The sequence below is a fragment of the Stegodyphus dumicola genome, chromosome 1 (genome assembly GCF_044657685.1).
Source record: "Stegodyphus dumicola isolate Sdum_Otavi_A_Nest chromosome 1, ASM4465768v1".
Taxonomy (NCBI): Eukaryota; Metazoa; Arthropoda; class Arachnida; order Araneae; family Eresidae; genus Stegodyphus; species Stegodyphus dumicola.
Window position 1 is genome coordinate 213,877,928 of NC_140768.1, and position 23,224 is coordinate 213,901,151.

Sequence of the window (23,224 nt, forward strand, 5' to 3'; positions counted from 1 at the left end):
TGACGGTGCAGGGTTTTGGGCACGAACTGACCTCCCGATGATGTCCCATAAATGTTCGATGGGATTCATGTCGAGTGATCTAGGTGGCCAGATCATTCGCTGGAATTGTCCAGAATGTTCTTCTAACCAATCGTGAACAATTGTGGCCCTGTGACATGGCGCATTGTCATCCATAAAAATCCCATCGTTGTTTGAGTACGTGAAGTCTATGAATGGCTGTAAGTGATCTCCATGTAGCTGAAGGTATCCATTTCCAGTCAATAATCAGTTCAGTTGCACCAGAGAACAGAGTCCATACATTGTAAAAACAGCCCAGACCATTATGGAACCACCACCAGCTTGAACAGTGCCTTGTTGACAACTTGGGTTCATGGGTTCTGTGCCATACTCAAACCCTACCATCAGCTCTTTCCAACTGAAATCGTGACTCATCTGACCAAGCCACGGTTTTCCATTCGTTTAGGGACCAACCGATATGCTCACGAGCCCACGAGAGTTGCTGCAGGCGATGTCGTGCTGTCAGTAAAGGCACTCGAGTCGGTCTTCTGCTGGCATAGCCCAAGGAAGACAAATTTCGCCACACTATCCTATCGGACACGTCCCTCGTACGCCCTACATTGATTTCTGCGGTTATTTGACGCAGTGTTGCTTGTCTGTGAACATTGACAACTCTAAGCAGACGTCGCTAGTCTCGGTCGTTAAGTGCAGGTGGTCGGCCACTGCGCTGTCCATGGTGGGATGTTATGCCTGAAATTAGATACTCTCGGCACACTCTTGACACTGTGGATCTCGGAATGTTGAATTCCCTAACGACATCCGAAATGGAATGACTCATGCGTCTAGCTCCAACTACCATTCCGCGTTCAGTCTGTTAATTCTCGTCGTTCTGCCATAATCACGTCAAAGCCTCTTCACGTGAATAACTTGAACACAAATGAAAGCCCTGCCAAAGCACTTCGCATTTATACATTTTCTACGCGATACTACTGACATCTGTATATTTGCATATTGCTATCCCATAACTTTTGTCACTTCAGTGTAAATCAAATGTCATGGATCATAAGATAGGTAAACTTCTATATACATTAGAATTAAGCACTAGAAGACCCCTGAGGGCAACCCTTGCTACAATCAATAATTATAGATTGAAAATCTTCATTCTCATACACAATATTCCTTTTATTAAAATAATCTATAATAATGTTTAAAATATTCCTTATTATTTTCACACACAGATCGTATTTTATTCTCGAGTATCAAGATGTAGAAACATCTTTTTACTCGACTTCTGATAAAGATCGGGAGGGGGGGAGAAAGAGAAGGGTGAAAGGAGTGTGGGAGTCGGATGAAAGAGAGTGAGGTCCGCACTAGCGGCGGCGAAAAAAAGAGGGGTGTCAAGTTCAGTGTCGTTATAAGATGAAGCCGCGGGTGGTAAAACCGCAGGGTCAGTTTTGCGTGAATGAGTCAATTAAGGTTGTGAATCTTATGTGCGGAGGATATCACAAGGGTAGCGATGTTTTTCTCTGGGACGCGTAGAGTGTCTGAGAGTGCTAATAAGGCTATTACTGTGGGTTTGTGCTGAATAAAAGAAGTTGACCGCTAATCGTTTAATATACTCTTGAATAAGTTCCATTCGAAGGTCTCTGTGGATATAGATGTTGGGAATATACCAAGGAGCATTGATAATTTCTCGTAAAATTTTATTTTGTAGAATTTGTAATTGTTTAATATTGGTTTTAGCTGCATGTCCCCAGAACGGTGCTGCATAAAGAAGAGCTGGGCGCAGTATGGAGCGATATAAAATTAATTTGTTTGTAGTAGATAAGTTGCTTTTTCTACCAAGAAGAGGTTGCATAGTAGCTGTGGTGATTTTAAATTTTTGTACTACGGACCGGAAACGGGTTCTGAAGGTAAGTTTTTGGTCAAGGGTGACTCCAAGGTATTTGGTTTCATTAATCCAGTCTATTTCTTCGTTAAATATTTCAGGGTTGGACGATAGTATTTCATGTTTCCTTTACGGAAAATTATTGCCTTAGTTTTATCAGTGTTAATTTTAATCCTCCGAAGGGTAAGCCATTTTTCCAGTTTTATGAGATAGCTTTGGAGTTGGTTTCTTACGGCGATAACAGTGCAGGCTTTAGTAAGTATGGCGGTGTCATCGGCAAAAAGTGCAAGATGAACAGAAGGGTCTTTAGGGATATCTTGTGTATAAATATTAAAAAGGTACGGCGAAAGTCCCGACCCCTGTGGGACACCAGCATTGATTACTCTGGTGGTAGAGTAAGCAGTACCGATTTTGATTCTGAATGTTCTGTTGCTGAGAAAAGAGGCTATTAAGCGGATAAAATGATCTGGAAAATTGAGAGTGATTAGTTTGTAAATAAGTCCTCGATGCCATACCCTGTCAAAAGCTTTCTTATTATTTTCAATTCAAGTAACTTGACAAGAAGTGACGGCCAACGAATAGAGTCGAATGCTCCAGTAACATCAAAAGAGACGGCCACCATATGATCTATCTTTTTATTATCTCTTATAAAATTAATAACATAATATAATACATCATCTGTGCTCCGCCCGGAACAAAAAACAAAAACCCTATTGATTAGGAGACATAAATTTTTTCGTTTTTTTATATAATATTGTAACCGATTTGCAATCAATTTGTCCAGCACCTTTAACAGACATATTGTCCTTATTATATCATTGCTTTAAGGTATGAGAATTAGTTTTGCAATTTTCCAAACCTCAGGAAAGAGACCATGTAACAAACATTTATTGTATAAATGCCGGAAAAAGCTAGGATAAAACTCAAACAACGTCTTCACAATGCCCGCATGTATACCGTCCAAACCAGAGGAGCTTTTTGTACGAATCTGTGTAATAATCGTCCATAGAAAAAATAGGAAATCATCTTTAATTCTAATAAATTCAAGAATAGGTGCAACATAAAAATCTTCTCTTGGAACGCAAACGGTGTTTACCATAAAAAAGATGAATTATCCAACCTCATTATTGAAATTGAACTTGAGGTAATACTCATACTAGAGACTCACCTTAAACCAGCACTCAAAGTACTTTATGCTAATTATAACACCTACCGTACGGATCGTGAGACAGGAAGAGGAGGTGGCATCATCACATTTGTTAAAAGGAGCATAAAACACTCTCAAATTCTTAATCCCAGCACCACTTTCGAAAGTAACACAATAGAAATTGTAATAGAACATAAGAAATTCAAAATTTCGAATATATACATCCCACCAAATAATAATCCCAGGGCACAAGAATTGATTCACCTCCTTAATTCTAATACTTCTACCATTGTCGGAGGGGACTTCAACGCCAAACACCCCTGCTGGAACTGAGAACCTGCTAACAAAAAAGGAAATGACATATTTAAACTCATTCAATCAAATAATTATAACATTCATGCTCCAGACGAGCCCACCCATTACGGGTACAATAGCGCCACCACAATTGACTTCTTCATCTCAAATAACATTACTAACAGATGCAATATCTGTGTAATTTCAGCCCTGTCTTCCGACCACAACCCAATTGTATTTAAAATCCCCATTAATAAATAACTCCCCTCACTTGACAGAAGTATAGGAGTTACAAAGTGGATCAAATACTCTGAAATTCTGAATAACTCCATTTAAGGTAACCCATGCATCAACAACAAAGAAGATTTAGAACACGAAGTCTCAAAATTTACCGACAGCATCAATTCTGCTTTAAAGGAAGCCACCAATACTTTTTATGTGAACAAGCCTTTCCCCCCCCTGCCTGCCGATATAAGAAATAGTATTAAACATAAAAACCGGATCCGCAAAAGATGGCAAAATACCAGGGATCCACAACTTAAACACGAACTAAACTCTATGCAAAAAGAAATCAACAGAAGAATCAAGAACTTCAAAAACCAAAAATGGACCAATTTCCTAAATAACCTAGCTATAGAGGACAATTCCCTATTTGACATTTCCCGCAAATTCAAGAAACCTTATAAACCTATTCCACCTATGGAATCCATGGACTTAGGTCCACTAGGTCCTTCCATGGACCTAGTGGAATTTCATATACAGAAGAAGATAAAGCTAAATCTTTTGCGGACTATATAGAAGATACATTCACTCTTGATTCCACTCCGTACGACAATAACCATATTGAACGGGTCAACCAGGTGGTCAATAACTTTCTTAATACCCCTGCTCCGTACAACTTCACTTTCCTGACTATCCCAACGACCGTTGCCAACACCACCAGCGCCTTACAAACGAAGAAAACCCTGGGGCACGATGGCATCTCGACCAAAGCATCTTACCTGCCTAACTAAGATTATCAACAACATTATCAAATTCGCTCATTTTCCTAACTCATGGAAGCAAGCTATAATAATTGTTTTTGCTAAACCGCAACAAAATCTAACTCTCCCACAGAACTATCGCCCTATCAGTTTACTTAGCCATCTCTCTAAAGTTACTGAGAAAATCCTAGTTTTCCACATCAAAAAAATTCACCCTTCCATGAATTTTCTCCCAGAAGAACAATTCGGTTTTCGTAATCATCATAGCACTTGCCACCAACTTCTTAGAGTTTTCAACATTATCACTGAAGGAGTGAATTCTGGGAAAAAATTCATCCTTCCATGAATTTTCTCCCAGAAGAACAATTCGGTTTTCGTAATCATCATAGTACTTGCCACCAACTTCTTAGAGTTATCAACATTATCACTGAAAGCTAGAACTGCAAGCTTCCGACCGGTGCTATATTCCTCGATATCGCGAAAGCTTTTGACAGGGTATGGCATCGAGGACTTATTTACAAACTAATCACTCTCAATTTTCCAGATTATTTTATTCGCTTAATGGCCTTTTTTCTCAGCAACAGAACGTTCAGAATCAAAATCGGTACTGCTTACTCTACCACCAGAGTAATCAATGCTGGTGTCCCACAGGGGTCGGCACTTTCGCCGTACCTTTTAATATTTATACACAAGACATCCCTAAAGACCCTTCTGTTCATCTTGCACTCTTTGCCGATGACACCGCCATACTTACTAAAGCCTGCACTGTTATCGCCGTAAGAAACCAACTCCAAAGCTATCTCATAAAACTGAAAAAATGGCTTACCCTTCGGAGGATTAAAATTAACACTGATAAAACTAAGGCAATATTTTCCCGTAAAAGAAACATAAATACTATCCTCCACCCCCTGAAATATTTGACGAAGAAATAGACTGGATTAATGAAACCAAATATCTTGGAGTCACCCTTGACCAAAAACTTACCTTCAGAACCCATTTCCGGTCCGTAGTACAAAAATTTAAAATCACCACAGCTACTATGCAACCTCTTCTTGGTAGAAAAAGCAACTTATCTACTACAAACAAATTAATTTTATATCGCTCCATACTGCACCCAGCCCTCCTTTATGCAGCACCGATCTGGGGAGATGCAATTAAAACCAATATTAAACAATTACAAATTCTACAAAATAAAATTTTACGAGAAATTAACAATGCTCCTTGGTATATTCCAAACATCTATATTCACAGAGACCTTCGAATCGAACTTTTTCAAGAGTATATTAAACGATTAGCGGTCCACTTCTTTTATTCAGTACAAACCCACAGTAATAGACTTGTTAGCACTCTCAGACACTCCCCGCATCCCAGAGAAAAACATCGTTACCCAAGTGACATCCTTCCCACATAAGAATCACAACCTTAATTGACTCATTCACGCTAAACTGACTCGCGGTTGACCACCCGCGGCTACATCTTATAACGATACTGAACTTGCCAGCCCCCTTTTTTCGCCGCCGCTAGTGCGGACCCAACACCTTCTTCTGTTTAAGAAGGTGTTGTCTTGACACTCGAGAATAAAATACGATCTGTGTGTGTGATAACTCGTAATCTTACTTTTCATTTTTACCCGAAATCTCTTGATACGAATTGGATTCTTCGAAATAGAACAGGAACTAGTTTCTCTGTATACAATTCCATCCGCATCTAAAATCAAATATTTATGGTCAAATATAAAATTATCTTTCTTTTCCACCTAAGCTTAACTGTTTGCCCAACGGTGCAGAAAGACTTAGCGGATGCAAAAGACATCTGTCTACTTGGTCCGTCTGTCTGTATTTGTTTACGTTGGAGGAAGTTTCATGTGTGTGTGCTCATATTAGAGATTTAAAGTAAATTTACACTAAGAAAAGTCTTCCCCCATGTATTGAAAACTAGTATGTAAATGCAAGTTATGAATTTTTTAGTAATCTTTTAAAATATGCGGTATTAATTCTCAGAGCTAATCAGTATTTTATTGTCAGTACCTGGCATTAAAAATTAAGAAATATTTAAAGATTGGCAGCCAGTATTTTAGTAGTTATTTGTTATACCGATTGCGTTACAATTAAAAAATTTCAGACTGAAAGAGTTTCATCAATGTATACCATACTAATAATTTTATTTTTATGTCCTGTGAATTATTTTTTTTTTAACAGCCACGAAATATATCTCATTTTAATGCATTTTCTAAAAAAAGTAGGTTTAGCTGTATTATTAATGTTAATTACTTGTTGTGGCACCTTTTCTTCTTTATATTACCAATTAGTTAACCCTCTGCGGCACGTTCATTCTGTACGCACAGAAAAATTGAATGAAAAAAGATTTGAAGATTACTATAGGTTACTCTGAACCTTCTTTATTTATAGTAGATGGCAGCTCAACACAAACCAGTCCACATATTTTAGCCATGTTTAGTTTTTTTAAGACCTCATTTTTTAAAGAAATCTAGGTAAATTAGGGTATAAAAGGAATTGTTGGAAAGGAAATTTTTATGTTATTTTTTTTGGCTGTATGCTAATCTCCCTATTCTAGTTTAAAATTTTTATTTTGAAATCTTGTCTAAAATCGAACGGCGAACCGAGGTATTCCCAGACTGGACTCACTGCGAGTCTAGGTCACTGAGAGGCTGCTGTATCTTTGTTTCTCTGAAGCTCATCGGTCAGCTCATTAACATAGAAAGGTGAGTTCATATCTGTGTTTCATTTCCTGTTTTTCTCTTCTCCCCCCCTTTTTGAGGGGAGGTTTAGTTATCAACTAAGAAATTGTTGGAGTGATTTTCTGAAGGTCAGTTTAACAGTTTTGTTTATCAGTTTTTCACTAGAGCAGTTCTCTTTTTCACATTGGTTCAAAGAAGTTTTCATAGCACTGCATTTAATAGGTTTGAGTTGTAGACATTTATATTTTTATTTTATAGTTTACAATTTCAAATTGTAGATATAATATTATTTTATTTATTAATTTTTATTTTTAATTATTTTCCAAATGGATCGGAGAGGGCTAAAGCACTGAAAATGTACACAAATTGCTTTCAGATAGTGAATTTGATACGGATGCCAGCATATGTGCAAAACATGCAATATTGGGTTGTGCTTTTTCAAAGGTGGTGTCACTTTCCTTGAAAAGTATCATGATGAAAAAATAGACTAAAGTGTAAATATGAAACACAAATAATGTAAATATCATATGCCTAAGTTACTTTTTTTCCCATTTATAAGCATGTAATCATCATTTAACCAAAAATGAGCTTTTTAGGGCGGGTGTAGAGTAGCAGATCAACCCGTGGCACACCCTGGGTAATGCTAAATCTCCTATGGTATTCAGAATCTATTGTTTTTTAATCGTAGGCAAAATCTCTTACTCCTTTACGTGCTTCCCAGCAATGCTCGTTTCAGCACACTTTTCGAAGCTCTATTCGGTACTATTTGGTTTTGAGAGCCGTAAAAAATCGCCAAACTATTGTTGATGCCAATGCTGCCAAAAATAATTCCAGCAACCTTAATGCAAGAAAGGAAGTATAATAGTAAATAACTATCTAAGATTGTTTTAATTTAGATGAAAGGTTAATTTCATATAATACTTTTTATAATTTATATAAAAAAGGCTAAACATGACTGAATATAAGCATAAGAGTAAATAACTATTTCAGATCATTATTATAATTTATATAAAAATTGCTACAACTTTGATAATATTCTTTGAAAATATTCTCGGTAAAATGCAGAATCGCTCACTTATTTATTTGCCGCTTCTTACAAGAATAAAAACAATTGGATTTTTGTCAAATTTCTTTTACTTTTTAAGTGAAAATAGGTCGATGTGCACATGGATACCGAATATGTGCAATTCTTAAAAATGCATCAAGTAGAGGGAGATTCTGCATTTTACACAAAATTCTATTGCTGACTTTTCGTAATGGGCAATTCCCAAATTGTTAAATCCATAGGATATCAAAAAAGGATTTAAAAATTAAACTAGTATTTCAATGGCGTCTTAAGAAATATAAAATGATATAAACTTACGCAATCTGAAATCAGCGCGTACGCTAGATTTGGCGCACTGTTTTAAATGGGCGCGTTTGCTAGATTTGCCGCTTTTGCTCATACATTTTCACTGCAATTTTTTTACGGCCCTCAAAACAGAATTGTACCCTCTATTCAATCAGTTATCGTTTTTCATTTATTGTTTTGAACTTATCGTTTTTCATTAAAACAATAAGTGCTATCTTTACAAAATTTTACTTGTTTACTCCTCTAGGCCTAATTAAACTGCGTGCCTAACTAAAATGCTGTGCAACGTGTTGCAACTAAAATGCTGTTTTAAAAATATATTTATATCGCCAATATAAGTATATTCTAAATATAGTGTACAGTCAAAAGTCAGTAATCCGGACTCGTCGGGACTGCGGCGATTCCGGATTATCGATTTTTCCGGATTATAGATCATCAGTTTAAATCTGGTAAGATGGCATGCAGAAATTATAAAATTAAAAATATGAAACCGTACTTTATGAAATGAAGAACAATTATGATCTAAAGAGTATCAAAATTTACAAAAAAAAAAAAAAAAAAAAAAAAGCTTAATATTTATTTGTTTACTTTATTAAACATTTCTTTCAATGTAAGTTGTTTAAGTGTCTTCGTCTTATGTGATAATATTTTATCTATAATTCTATAAACAGACATAATTTCTTCTTCAGTTACAAAGTTCCGCTGTTCAAGTCCTTTAATTGCTGTGTCGAGAATACCGACTAATTCGTCAATCGAAATTTTTTTCGTTTTAAATAACCTCTGTGTCACTTTCTTCACTATCGGAAGCAAATTATAATGAGGAGGAATTTGATTTAAATCATATCAAAGACGGAGTACATCGAGATGAAATACTACATTTAGTATGGAATTAAAAGCCAAATAAAATAAAAACATCTTCCCTGAAGATAAGGATAGTGCTGACAGATCAACTTTCAATTCATTGCGGGCCGCGGCGTTTCCCCCCCCCCCAGAGCAGCGTGAAATTGATAAACAGATTTCGGAATGGTTAGATAAACAAAGGATTATGCCTCTATCCATTTTTTGCAGCAATTCCACTTTTTATTTAATAGACTTTGAAACATACTTTCGCTTTGTAGATCCTTTACATATTAGTAAATATGTATCGGAAATTCTATTTGACATAATTGAAAGTTCAAGCTTACTTTTATAAAATTGCTCTAACAGTCTGCAAAAAATAATAAGCCGGATCCAATTCGAAGATTAAGGAACAACACAATCTGCAACATTAACTGAATTAGATAATTTTAGCTTAGCTTATACAGTCTGTTATACATTAAACGCGCATGCGCACACACATATTCGCAGCCATAAAGGTTTTATGCGTCAACGCGACGCATGCACAGAAATTTGTAGCTTTGAGTTCCGGATTATAGATCATTCCGGATTATGGGTGTCTGAATTAATGACATTTGACTGTATTACTTTTACATATTAATCCATATAGTAACAAATTAAATCCATCCCATGAGCATAAAAATCTTCAAATAATTCAGTACTCAAAGGGTTAATAATGACTAATAAGCAAACCTTCATTTACACACCAGTCAATTAATACTGTCTTCCCTGTCGTTCCAAATCGTACAGAAACTTTAAATTTATCTTACCACATTCAGCCATTTTTACCATGTAAACCACAAAATAACAATGTACTCCCTAACCAACATCCAACACAAACAAGCATCTACAAATCTCTTCCCATCATTCAAATTCACTGCAATCAAGCAACCAATTTTGTCATAATAGGGTTTCCATAACATTCAACTACTCAAGTTACCATAATTGAAACAACAATTTGGCAATAAATGAAACAACTTAGTGATAATCCAAGGGGCACCCTTAGAAAAAAGAAAATGGAGATAAAATGTTTTTCAGATAAATCTTCTTGAAAACTTTCTATGTGTATGTAGCGTAATTAGGGAAGTGAGAGAGAAGAAATTGGACACTTAACCAAATAAATGGAGTGGGAACTTTGAAACTTAGTTGAGGTTTTGTGGAGAGTGGAGCATTATTTTTAGACTGCATAGAATAACTTCCTTTACAGATTTTCAGGTTTTTTTTTTTTTTTTTTTTTTTTGGAGGGGGGTCATTCTGTTAAACGAAACTTACGACCACTGACTGCATGCCTTTGACTCATTTTTTTGTGAGCCATCGGTAGGGAAAATGACTGACTCTGACTCCCGGAATTTTAAAGACTCCGACTTCCTCGTATATATGTAAGATAAAAAAATATGTGAATCAAAATTAAAATTTAAACTAACGAAAAAACTTTAATTTTTCCTCTCTGTTTTAAAAATTGCAATACCTTCTCTGGGTTGCGTCATTTCTAGATCATTCTATGGCCTGTGCAGCTCTGATAACGTAATAATTGGGAACTAAAATGACCATCGTAAACCAAAACTTTTTCTCTTTGTGTGTTTCCATCTTGTATAACTACGCACTTCAGCTTTGCTCTGTACTGTGCTAAGATGTAATTCCTCTGGCTTGCTTTCTATCTCAACAATATAAAAAATGTAAATCTTCTGTGGAAAAGCACGATTAGGGTGCTAAGTGATCTGTGGCCACATAATGTCAATTGGAAATAAAATTGGAATTAAAATCGCCTCGACTGACAAGTTTTATTTACAAAGTCAACACATTAGTGCAATCAGAATACTTCCTCTTCAATATAGGATAGGATAACTACGCATCAACAGTGCTCCGCCTTTTCCTGTGCTTTTATTATGTCATATATATATAAATATATGTAAACATATACACATGGGTTACAGCTTATTTTTTTAATATAAAAGAAGTAATAGATGGTACAGAAAAAAAATTGATAGCATATTATTTATATTAATTACCATTTATTATGAAATGGAAACCTAGCATTAGTTATTTTAAGAAACAGTATAGCTTTGGCAAGATCTTCTTTGTTGGAGGGCCATAAATCCGATTTGATAAACTTCAGAGCTGAGAAGAGTCTTTCCACACTAACTTAAGTAGGAGGAAGAGCTATTACTGTTAGGGCTACTTCTTTTAACTTTTCAGGATATATTTTTATAAGTTTTATAAGTTCTAAAAGAGGTGTCTTGCAAGCGCAATCATATTTCTCTATTTCTTCAAGGGCCATGCAGAAATCTTGTTTGTATTTTTTCATTTTTATATCTAAAGGCTTTTGGTTCTTTATTTTCATTCGCCTTGCCTTAGCCTTTTTAATATTATCCAAAATATTTCTCAAAATCTAATTCATCTTTGGAGGAGGATGATAGAGACTCAATGTCTGCAGTTTGACTGTCCTGATTCGAATTCTCCAATTGTTGTTCTGAAAATAATTTCATTCTTAATGAAAGTTCATAGATGGCTTTCTTTGTAGTTTTAATTTGTTCATCATCTAAGAAAATTCAATGTTTCTGATTTACATATATTGAACCCAGCAAGATCTATTGTCTAGCAAACTAGTTTCTCATTTCTTCATTGAAGAAATGATTCCTTCTGCGATAAGCCCTCCATTTCAGAAAGAACAAACATCGCATTCTTCCATTCTCGCCTCCTGTCAGTTCTTCAGATTGTAGCTTTTTTTTGGCTATATACGGTGTAGAAAGAAGAGTTTCCAGTTCTACAAGATCATTCCACAGTCTTTCTGTTAGTGAAACATTAGGGTTATCTACATCTCCTAAAAAAGTTCTTAATTCTAAAAAAAAACCCTCTTTATCATCAAATATGTACTTCCGTATTGCGTTGCTTGATCCATAATTGCTCCTTTTCCTGTGCACTTCCTAAGAATGGCATCAATTTTGGGAGTTCTTGCTGCTATTGCTGCATACCTTAGTTTACCAGTGAGATTTGTAACTAAATGAATCAGTTTAATCACTAATGGCAAATATCGCATTCCTCCTCTTTTATATTTATTAATATGTCAATAAAATAGGAAATAATTATTTATTAATGTATATAGTCCATAAATAAAAATAATAACTCAGCTTGTCATTAACTTTTTTCAATTTATTTTAATTTCATTTCAAATTCAAACTTTTCAACAAAAACTGGAGTCGAAGTCTACCTGTTTTTAGCGACTTCAGCTCCGACTACTTTTATCCCAAAATCTGCCTGATTTTGATTCCGACTCCACAGCCCTGGTAAAAATAATAAAAAATATAGTATTTTTTTATAAAATTTGCAATTCCGCTGAATAGTGACGTATCCATCAACTTCAGGTGCTTAAAAAGATTCTTGATATAGCCTTCTTATAAAAATACTTTCTCAGTTGGTGATGAGAATGTGCTAGTCCGTTATAGATGGAATAGAAATTCAGTGAAGAATCCTTGAATTTTACAAATACTTGCATTCATAATTCCCAGAATGTTGAAAATTTGCATTGTGTGTGATTTTCATGTTTGGAATAGTATATTGTTGTTGTTGTTATATATGGCTTTATTGGAAAGATCAATCAAAAAATATAAAACAGCTCAAGTATCACACAAGAACAAAGTACCAGAACAATTGAATATGGGAACAAAAGTAAAAAGATAAAAATCTGTAAATGTAGTCTTTACAAGGAGTTCAGGAAAGTTCTGGTATTGTAGTATAGTTTGCTTCTGCGTCAGCAGAATTTTCTCTTTTTGCTTATCTCACCATGTTTCTCAGACTCTTTATCTAGTTCTAAGCATATAAGAAGATGCTCTGCATTTATGAAGCCGAATTACAAATTTGGCATATGCTAGATGGAAGGATGCCAATTTTATTAAGATGATGTGCCTTGCAATCGTGGCCTGTTTGCCACAGCGTCTTTATGGGGTTTTTGACAAAACTCTATGTTAGCCCAGGATTTTCCTGTTGATTTTGCTGCCTAGTTAGATGTAAGAGTATTCATTAATTTCTCAAAAATAGGCTTTTTAAGGGGGAATTGCATACTAGTATATATGAGTGGCTTTTCTCACGAATGGAAGGAACTAGTGCCAGTGAGATACAGGTTAATAGACATTCCACTGACCTCTGAGCTGAAAATTGCTAGTGTGAGCAAGCAGCATGTCTTCAGGTATCTGAAATATAGTTATAGGAAAAAGATGCTAGGTGCCAGTTGTGAAATAAATAGTTTCCATCAAACCTTCATGATATATATATAAAAAAAAAAAAAAAAAAAAAAAAAAAAAAAAAGACTACAATGTTAGATAAGATTTTATGTGTTTATGTGCTTTTTCTGTTAGTAGATCATTATAAAATGGTTTTTTGTCTCTTGCAGCTTGTAGCATTGTTTAGTGATGATTAATTTATCCCACTTTTAATGCTGCGTTTGGTATGCCTGAATGTGCCTTTTTTCTGCTAAATTTAATATTTAAAGGCAGTTTTTTTTTTTACCATTGTTCTACCAATGAACACACAATTTCTAATTTCACTTGCATCTTATATTGTAATACTGCCTCACAATGTTTACAGACACATTTATGTTCGCAAAATTAATAATTATTTATTCCTAAGTGAAAAAGGTGATTATCAGATTCAAACAATAAACTTTTGACTTCTGAAAATAGCAGAATTCCAAAAGTCTTATGATGTTTTTCTGTGCATTCTTTTGTGTACTCAGAATGTTTCTGCATTTATGTTTGTGACAGGCAACTCTGTTTTATTATGTGGAATATAAGCTTTGTATTTCTTTGAATGCAGAAATTTCTTATAAACTGTAAATGTGCACTAACAGTGTATTCTTCATTAACTCTTTTGGGATTGTTACTGCAGAAATTTGAGAAAATCTTTTGTTAGAAATAGAGCAGTCGTTCTTTAGTTGGTGTTTGAGAAAATTCTTTTAAACGTATCACTTTCACTAGGTATTCGTAAAAGTCTTTATTTTTTTCCCATGCATTTTTAATGTTAGCTATGATTTTTTTCAATGTTTTGACAATTTTTTAGACTTTTCCTGTTTTTTTCCCAATCCCGTTAATTTTTTTTTATGTTAATCTTTCATCAAAGTATAAATTCTTTGTTTTATTTTTTACTAGCTTATCATATTGCCAAACTGTTTCAAACTCTTTTGAAATCGAAGTTTTTCTGCTGGATCATCCTAGCATTGCAATTGTTTCAAAATCCATTTATATTTTTTTAGGGGAAGGGAGAAAAGATTATTGAACAATTTACATCTTTTCTGTTTTTGCTAAACATTTCATTGCTGTGCAATAAAAATCTTTCTTTGGTTGTTTGAGGAATTTTCTTTCTTTCCTTTTTTTTTTTTTTTTTTTTTCATTTTGTCCATCATAAAAGGCTGCAAAAGTGTTAAACAATGAAATTAATTCAAGTTAGTACCTATTTTCTTTTTCACTCATTGTATATAGTTTGTTTTCTTCTAATAAATGTAAAATGAAATAATTGAAATTACATAAATAAGTAGTTTTGTGAAAAGATCATGTTTATAAATTTTTTAAACTGTTTTTTAAAAATGGTATTTTTATATAATAGTGGCTGCTATGAAAAAATGATAGTGCAACTCAAAAAAGCTGGCAAGCGAAAAAAATACATGGAAATAACAAAAGCATTATGAAAAAACCACATTGTAAAAAAAAATTACATTTATATACATATATTTTGCATATAATTTTTCTCCAGAATACTTTTCCAGTTTGTAACACTGTATATTTAGATGCTTTCATTGATATACCAGATTTTTAGATGCTTTCCAAGTTGGGTTTGCTGGTGCCATGTCAGATGCAATCGTCAAGTTTAATAGACACATGCAACTTTCAGCAATGAATCCTGCTTCTGTCTTGATACAGGGGGTAAATAATTAGCTTTAAGATACACATCTCACTAAATGTAAAATAGAACCTTCATCTGGTGTTTTGGTATGGGATGCCATTTCTTATGATTGTTTGTTGATTTGTTAAAATTTTTGCTGTGAGGCTGAGTGGCAACTATATCATAATTTCCTTTACAGCTGAATTCAAGGTAGTTATATCACGATAATGCTGTGATGTGGCTGTAGTTGTGGTTGTGGATGTCTTCCCTTGGTTGCCCGGATCACATATATATTTTAAATACTAAATCTGAGAAATTCTAGATTATCTCATTATATATTTTTTCACAAAAGTCTGTTACAAGCTTCAAGTAAAGTATCATTTCTGGTTTATTAATTTAAGCCAAATCTAATATGCTTTTATCATATAATAATTTATCATATAAAAGTTTTAATTACTAAAATTAGAAAGTTTTAGTTATTTTCATGTAGTTTTTCATTAAAAACTACTACGAGTTTTCTGTAAAATAATCCAGTTGCCCAATTTTATTCAAAATATAATCAGTTCTTCATATGACTATAGAAAGCTTAAATACTGAAAATGGAAATTTCTGAAGTTTCAATTTGAGAGTTATCGTGGGCGAAACAATTGTCATACACATATACAGATGCTTGTAGAAACATCAGTTAAAAAATGATAAAAACATATTGTGAGGACTCTAATTCATACTTATTCACTGAAAACTCACTATTGAATCTTTGGATTGAAACATTAGCTCATTTATCTATGTATATAGGTTGCTAGGAGGTAGAAAATACTACTTTCTCATGGTGGTTTTGGAAAATTTAGGTTTTTCAAAATGAAACCCTTAGCTGAAGAGTGGAACCATGTGGAAAAATATATCCATTGCCTTCTTCAGAGATCTCATCCTACGTCATTAGGTAAGAAGCATGGGAGGCTGTATCATGAAACCTCCTTTGCACAGTCTAGACAATATGCAACATAGTCAGTGCAAGATTTACATATAAACTACACAAGCTATAGCTTAAGGCTCCCATTTTCTTGGGGCCCCCCAAAAAATTACCTGTCTGAGCAATTGTGATATATACACTCATGTCCATAAATTAAGGATATTTCGGAGTCGCGCGGAAATCAAACTCTAAAATAAATATATCACCTTTAAAATCACTACACACATCTTCAAGAATCATATGCAAATTTGAGGAAGTAACCAGATGACACCGATGGTACGTCACAGTGACGAGAGTGTAAGAGAGTGATATATAAGGAATACAGGCAAAGAAGTAAAATTGTTCGTAGGCGCTTATTAAGCATTTCAGTGCAATAACCGAATAGTTATGACACAAAGGACGCATTTGGATGATTTTTTACGTGGTAGAATTATCGGCTGTCTGGAATGTGGGTGTACCCAACTGGAAGTATCAGACAAACTTGGAATAGCCCAGAGTGTCATCTCCAGGCTTTGGCAACGATTCCAAGATGATGGTAATGTGAGTAGACGTTACACCACAGGTCGCCCCAGAGTTACAATGCCTATAGAGGACCGGTATTTTGCAGTTACTGCCAAAAGAAACAGGCGGAGCACAGCCTCAGACGTGTCTCGTCATCTCTCTTCAGCCACTGGTACGACAATTTCAAGGCAGACCATGTACAGATGCTTAGGGCAGATTGGTCTGTATGCTCGTAGACCTGTCAGATGCGTTCCACTTACTGCAACTCACTGTCGCCTGCGGTTAGCCTGGAGTAGAGAGCATGCATTGTGGACACCGCAACAGTGGGCTTGTGTGATGCTTTCCGACGAGGCCAGGTTTAGCTTGCAGTCTGATTCTCGCTGGACTTTCATATGGCGAGCTCCAGGTACCCGCTACCACCAAGAAAACGTCATTGAATGACACCGTTACGGTGGTGCAGGAGTGCTCGTTTGGGGTGGAATTATTCTGGGTTCCAGATCTGACCTGCATGTTCAAATTGGAACCATGACAAGCCAAATCTACTGGGACGTCATTCTGGAACAACATGTATGTTTGTTTCGGGGCGCCATGGGCGCACAATTTGTGTTTATGGATGACAACGCCGGTCCTCACCGTGCAAACATCGTAAGCAAATGCCTTCAATCGGAGGATATCACCCGTATGGACTGCCCAGCATTCTCACCGGACTTGAATCTAGTAGAGCACGTGTGGGACATGCTTGGCCGACGAGTTGCAGCCCGTCAACCTCCTCCTACATGTGTACCGGAACTTCGGAGAGCATTGCTTTTTGAGTGGTGTAATATCCCCAAGATCAGATCGATAATTTGATACTCAGCATGCCTAGGCATTGTACGGACTGTATTGCATCGTCTGGGAGACATACAATGCATTAACAATCATACCAGCCATGTAATATTGGTTTTTTGTAAATATATATATATATATATATTTTTGTAATTTGCTGCAGGGAGAAAAAATCACTATTTTTTTTAATAATATCAAACATATAACATCTTTTTTTGCTCTTTTCCTTTTGTTTAATAAATAAGCTTTACAAATAAGTCAAATTTGTTTTGCTTCTAACTCTTCCTTTGCCTGATTTTGCATTATCCTTAATTTATGGACATGAGTGTACTTAAATATACTGCAGCATTATTTGTCCTACATGATGTGGACATGAATCTTGTAGGAGAAGTTAAGCATTTTCATCAATATGTTAGACATATAGTCAAGCCTATGGTTCAGCAGAACATGATAATCTGACACATCAGGATCTGTATATGGTAATATTTAATGATCGTGTCCAACCACAATTCACTAATGTAGAAGCAATTTAGAGATTGTTTCTTAGTATGATAGTTGCAAATTGTTCGGGATGAAAGATCTTTTTCTCAGCTGAAGAGGATAAATGAATTTAGAACAACATTGACTCAAGATAAATTATGTTCCTTCAGTCTCATTTGAAGAGAAAGGGCAACTACACAGTTTATCATTTGATGATGTCATCAGTGACTTTGCTATGGCAAAGGCAGGAAAATATTTTAGTAGCAAGTCTAAATCCGACCTTGAACATAGTTATTTTAATATGTGTGGGGACTACAGAGCATTAACATTAAATGCATTGATTGTCATGTAATATGTATTTGTATTTTACAGGTATGCAAATAAAATTAATTAAGACTGACTGACTATGTATGCACTTTTTTTTTGGTTTAGAACATTTTAAAAAAAATTTGAAGTAGTATATTAAATGAAAATTTGTTACTTAAAATATAACTTCATTTTCTATTTCTAAAATCTAAGTTTTTTCTGTCAAACATGTATTAAACATGTATTAAAATCTAAGTTTATTCTGTCAAACATTAGCTTTATGAAAAGAAGGAAACAAAATGTTAGTTTTGAAGAATAAACATGAAATTTATTCTTTAATTTTAAGCTAGGTTTTTAAAAATATTTTTTTTTAAATTATTTTTATTTATTATGGTGTAAAAGACATTATAAGTATGTAAATCTTTTTTAGGGTCCCTCATATGTAAAATGGCATCAAGACCAACTGCATCTATCATAATTATTGGAGATGAAATTCTGAAAGGTCAGACAAAGGATACTAATTCCCACTTTCTTTGTCGAGAACTGTATAAGTGTGGTGTCAAAGTACCTTGTATTTCTGTTATTCCTGATGAAATTGATGTTATAGCTGAAGAAGTATTATTGCATTCTAAGAAATATTCTTTTGTTTTAACATCTGGGGGTATTGGGCCCACTCATGATGATGTTACATACGAGGGTGTAGCTAAAGCATTCAAAGAAAAACTTGTACTCAATAAAGATTTACAAAAAATACTTAAAAAGCTATGTCGTAGAATTGGTTTAGATAGCAGGGCTGCTTTTAAAATGTCTCATGTTCCTGAATCTTCAGAAATTCATCATACTAGTAATGAAATGAACCAAGCTTTTCTACCTATTGTATCTGTAAAAAATGTCTTTATTTTTCCAGGTATACCATCCTATCTAGAATATGCATTTATTCATTTAAAACCAATATTTTGTACTACAGCTACTAATTTCTTTACTCAAAATTTATTTGTAACTTTAGATGAATTTTCTATTACTGATATCTTAAATGCTGCTGTTAAGGAATATGAGAATAGAGTTAAGTTTGGATCATATCCAGAAATTGGCAATGAATACTATCAGGTGAAATTAACTTTAGAAGCTGATTCCAAAGAAGCTGTTGCTGAAGCAGAAGCATTCTTAAGAAGTCATCTTCCACATAATACAGTTGTGGGACAGTATTCCCCAAATTCAGATGAAGCATTGCAGAAATTTTTAAATATATGTGATAAGGAACCTGACATAGATTTTATAAAAGCCATTGAAGCAAGCAATGCTGTTCTACAAGAATGTGTAAATTTATATAAAGTTGAGGGAATCTGTTTGAGTTTTAATGGTGGTAAAGATTGCACTGCACTTTTACATCTAACACACCTTTTTCTTGCTAAAACATTTCCTACAAAATCAGTAAGATTAAGAGTTCTGTATGTCCAAAGCAAACAATCTTTTCCAGAAATTGAAGAATTCATTCAACTTTGTGTCCAAAGGTAAAACATGTTCTTACTCTCTCTCTCTCTCTTTTTTTGTTCATTTTTATTAGCTATTTTTCGTTTGTAAATTCATATTAGACTATCATAAATGAATGATATTTAAGAAACTTCAAGCTAGAAGTGTTTCTAGAAGTTTGTTGTTCATTTTCTAGGGCATTTAGAATCTAGGATGGTTAATTTTAAATGATGGGTAATGATGTAAAATTATGTAGATATTAAAAGTATTTTTTTTGATAATTATATTTTATAAAAATTCTATATAGTAGTTTATATTTGTTTTTGGACACTTGTACTTTTGAAATTTATTTGGATAGATCTTGTATTAAATGTTAAAACATAGATTTCAGTTTTTTTTCCCTGATATATGATCTTTTTTTTCCTATTTTAAATTTTTTCTTGTTGTACAGTAAATATCATCAAAATATTTCACATAATAAAATAATTTGTTCAGAAGGTATTGCTCGGTTCCTCACATAATAATTCGAACACTCCAAATTTATATTGAGATGTGTTGATATACAGTCAAAAGTCGTTAATCCGGACTCGTCGGGACTTCGGCGAATGCTACTTTGGTAGATGGTTGCACGGATTTTGGTGATTTTTTGGCGATTTTTTTGGCGAGTAATGCGACTTATGGTAAACCCATTGCTGGATAAATTATTTATGGTAACCGATACTTTGTCATTTTATTTAAAAAATAATGCATGTTATTATGCATAAATTCCGTGTTTTAAATATTATTTATAGCTTCTAAATATTAAAAATTAATTTAATTTTGCATTTTTATTTGAAATAAAAATTTTATTGTTTATGATATTTTATGAAATTTTATGCTGTGGATGATGTAATCAGTGATGTCACCTTACTTTAAAACACAGCCAACTCTATAAGTCGGCTGTGACTTTAAAAGTAATTGGTTTTAATATCTATAAATTTAATCTAATGTTTTAAACATTATTTATGGTTGTTAAATATTAAAATACAATTTAATTTTGCATTTCTTTTTTAAAATGATTTTATTATGTATGATTATTTAAATAATTTTAATTCTAGGCGTGATGTAATCAGCTCTCTGATTGGTTATAGAATATTTGTGCATTAATGAGCTGTAATCAGCTCCCTGATAGGTTGCTGAAAATTTGTGCATTACCGCGCCATTTTAAAATTTAATTCATATATTCGAATTCCTTCAAAAATGTCTCCTTCAAAGATTAATGTTGTTTTTGATAAGTACCAAGAGTTTTTGGTTTCGGAATCAAAAAATTGTCCTTTGAGACCTTATTTTCGCCAGCCTGGCTTTCCTAAACAAAGATTCTTACAAGGGTCAGAGGAAATTTATTTAAAATTTTTAAAGGAATCTTCGCTAATTGCTTCTTCAATGAAGTGCGAAAATGTATCTCACAGATGAAGATCGTTAAAAGAGCCAATTCTGAGATTGTGGTCATGTCGGAAGAAATAACCGTTTATGATATTGTGGTCATGTTGGAAGAAATAACCGCTGTAATGGTAAGAAAATTATTAGACATTCCTTCATTTTTTACCGAAAATAAACTAATTGCTGTCATTTTAGCTCTAGTTTACGAAGCGTTCTTATTTACTTATTTTAAAGTATTTAATTTATGTAATATTTTAATTCTTTTAAACGTTGGTATGATGGTTTTTAATTCGATATTCAATTTACGTAATATTTTAATCCAATTAAACATTGCCACAATGTTTTTATAGTGGTATTTTTATTCTATTTCTGTGCTATATGAAAGTAATAATTTAACCTTTCTTTAGTATTTTATATTCGTAGTAAATGTATTTATTTACATTTGCTTGCCATCTTAAAAAACAACGTTTTTAACAAAAAAAAAAAAAAAATGAATCCATTATTTTTAACGATATTTATTTTTTTAAAGTTTCAAATACTTTACTATATGGAAAATAACGTAAAAATGGCGTTTTTCAAGATGACTGATGATTATAAAAACTGCGCCTACAATTGCGGCAAAGTAAATCGCCAAAAATCCGTGCAACCGTCTACCAAAGTAGCAACCTTCGGCGATTCCGGATTATAGATCATCAATTTAAATCTCGTAAGATGGCATGCAGAAATTCTAAAATTAAAAATATGAAACCGTGATTTATGAAATAAAGAACAATTATGATTTAAAGGGTGTCAAAATTTACAAAAAAAAGCTTAATATTTATTTGTTTACTTTATTAAACATTTCTTTCAATGTAAGTTGTTTAAGTTGCTTCGTTTCATGTGATAATACTTTCTCTTTAATTCTATAAACAGACATAATTTCTTGTTCATTTACAAAGTTCCGCTGTTCAAGTCCCGTAATTGCTGTGCCGAGAATACCTACTAACTTGCCAATCGACATTTTTTCGTTTTCACTAACCTCTCTGTCACCTTCTTCGTGTCTTTATCCATTTTTTGCAGCAATTCCACTTTTTGTTTGATGGACATCGAAACATACTTTCGTTTTGTATATCCTTTGGGAACTCCAGCATCGGAAATTCTATTTGACATAATCGAAAGTTCAAGTTTACTTTTATAAAATTGCTCTTACAGTCTGCAAAAAATAATAAGCCGGACCCAACTCAAAGATTAAAGAACAATGCAATCATCAACATTAACTGAAATAGATAATTAGATAATTTTAGCTTATACCGTCCGTTATACATAAAACGTGCATGCGAAAACGTATTCTGCGCTTGCGCACATGCATATGCACAGTTGTAAAGGTCTTGCGCGCAGGCGTGAACGCCTATGCGCATGTGTCAACGCGGCACATGCGCAGGAAGTTTTTAGCTTTGAGGTCCGGATTATAGATCATTCCGAATTACGGGTGTCCGAATTAACGACTTTTGACTATAATGTTTTTTGTTATAATTTTTTTCATTTAAATGAAAATAAATCACAAGAATTATGTCTGCATTTGGAAATTTTTATTTGTTTAGCAAAATATATTAATAGTTTTATATCAGAAATGAACATAGCAAGACATTGCAAATTAATGTCCAATTCTGTGAGAAATTTAATTCATCTCTTTTTAATAGGTAATAAAAGTATTCAAAATATCAAAAATGTCTTTGATGTAAAGTGTTTACTTTTGATATAAGAAAATGATACAAATTGTGTGGAATTGTTGAAAATGCACTGGATGCACATTTGAAGGCCGACACCAAGGAATCGCGTATTTATTCTATGGAAGTCAAACACCACCTAAAAATTAGCACTTCCAGTAGAACGGTGCTTCGGTACACCAGGTTACCTGGGGCAGAGGCCCTGCCCCTTGTAGAACATTTTAGCAGTTTCGAATGTTGTTAAAAAGTAGCCTATTTTTACATAGAATTCAGTTGATAAAAATTTGGATAAACTGGGAAAATTACCTAACGATTAAGTTGTAGAATTTAAAGATGAAAAACACTAATACGGAGAAAGCTGGTGATCAAGAGCTGGTTGCAGATAAATAAAGTTACTCTCTATTAGTGGATTCCATTAAAGTCTGAACTGTTTGTAGAACTG

The 23,224-nt window shown here is 33.8% G+C and overlaps 1 protein-coding gene across 6 annotated transcripts in view; it reads left to right on the plus strand.

Annotated features, from left to right (window-relative positions):
• The first annotated feature begins 6,135 nt into the window (after positions 1-6,135).
• Positions 6,136-23,224, plus strand: part of LOC118199718 (bifunctional FAD diphosphatase/FAD synthase-like) — a 54,459-nt gene continuing 37,370 nt past the window's right edge. The window contains exons 1-2 of one of the 6 annotated variants that reach the window (XM_035371634.2): positions 6,136-6,246; positions 18,618-19,698. In XM_035371634.2, coding sequence (XP_035227525.1) covers positions 18,635-19,698 — 1,064 coding nt within the window. In that variant the 5' untranslated portion in view covers positions 6,136-6,246; positions 18,618-18,634. Of the gene's footprint in view, positions 7,032-15,930; positions 16,046-18,617; positions 19,699-23,224 lie in introns of those variants that run through there. The other 5 variants (XM_035371635.2, XM_085825342.1, XM_085825332.1 and 2 more) reach the window with 5 other exon arrangements.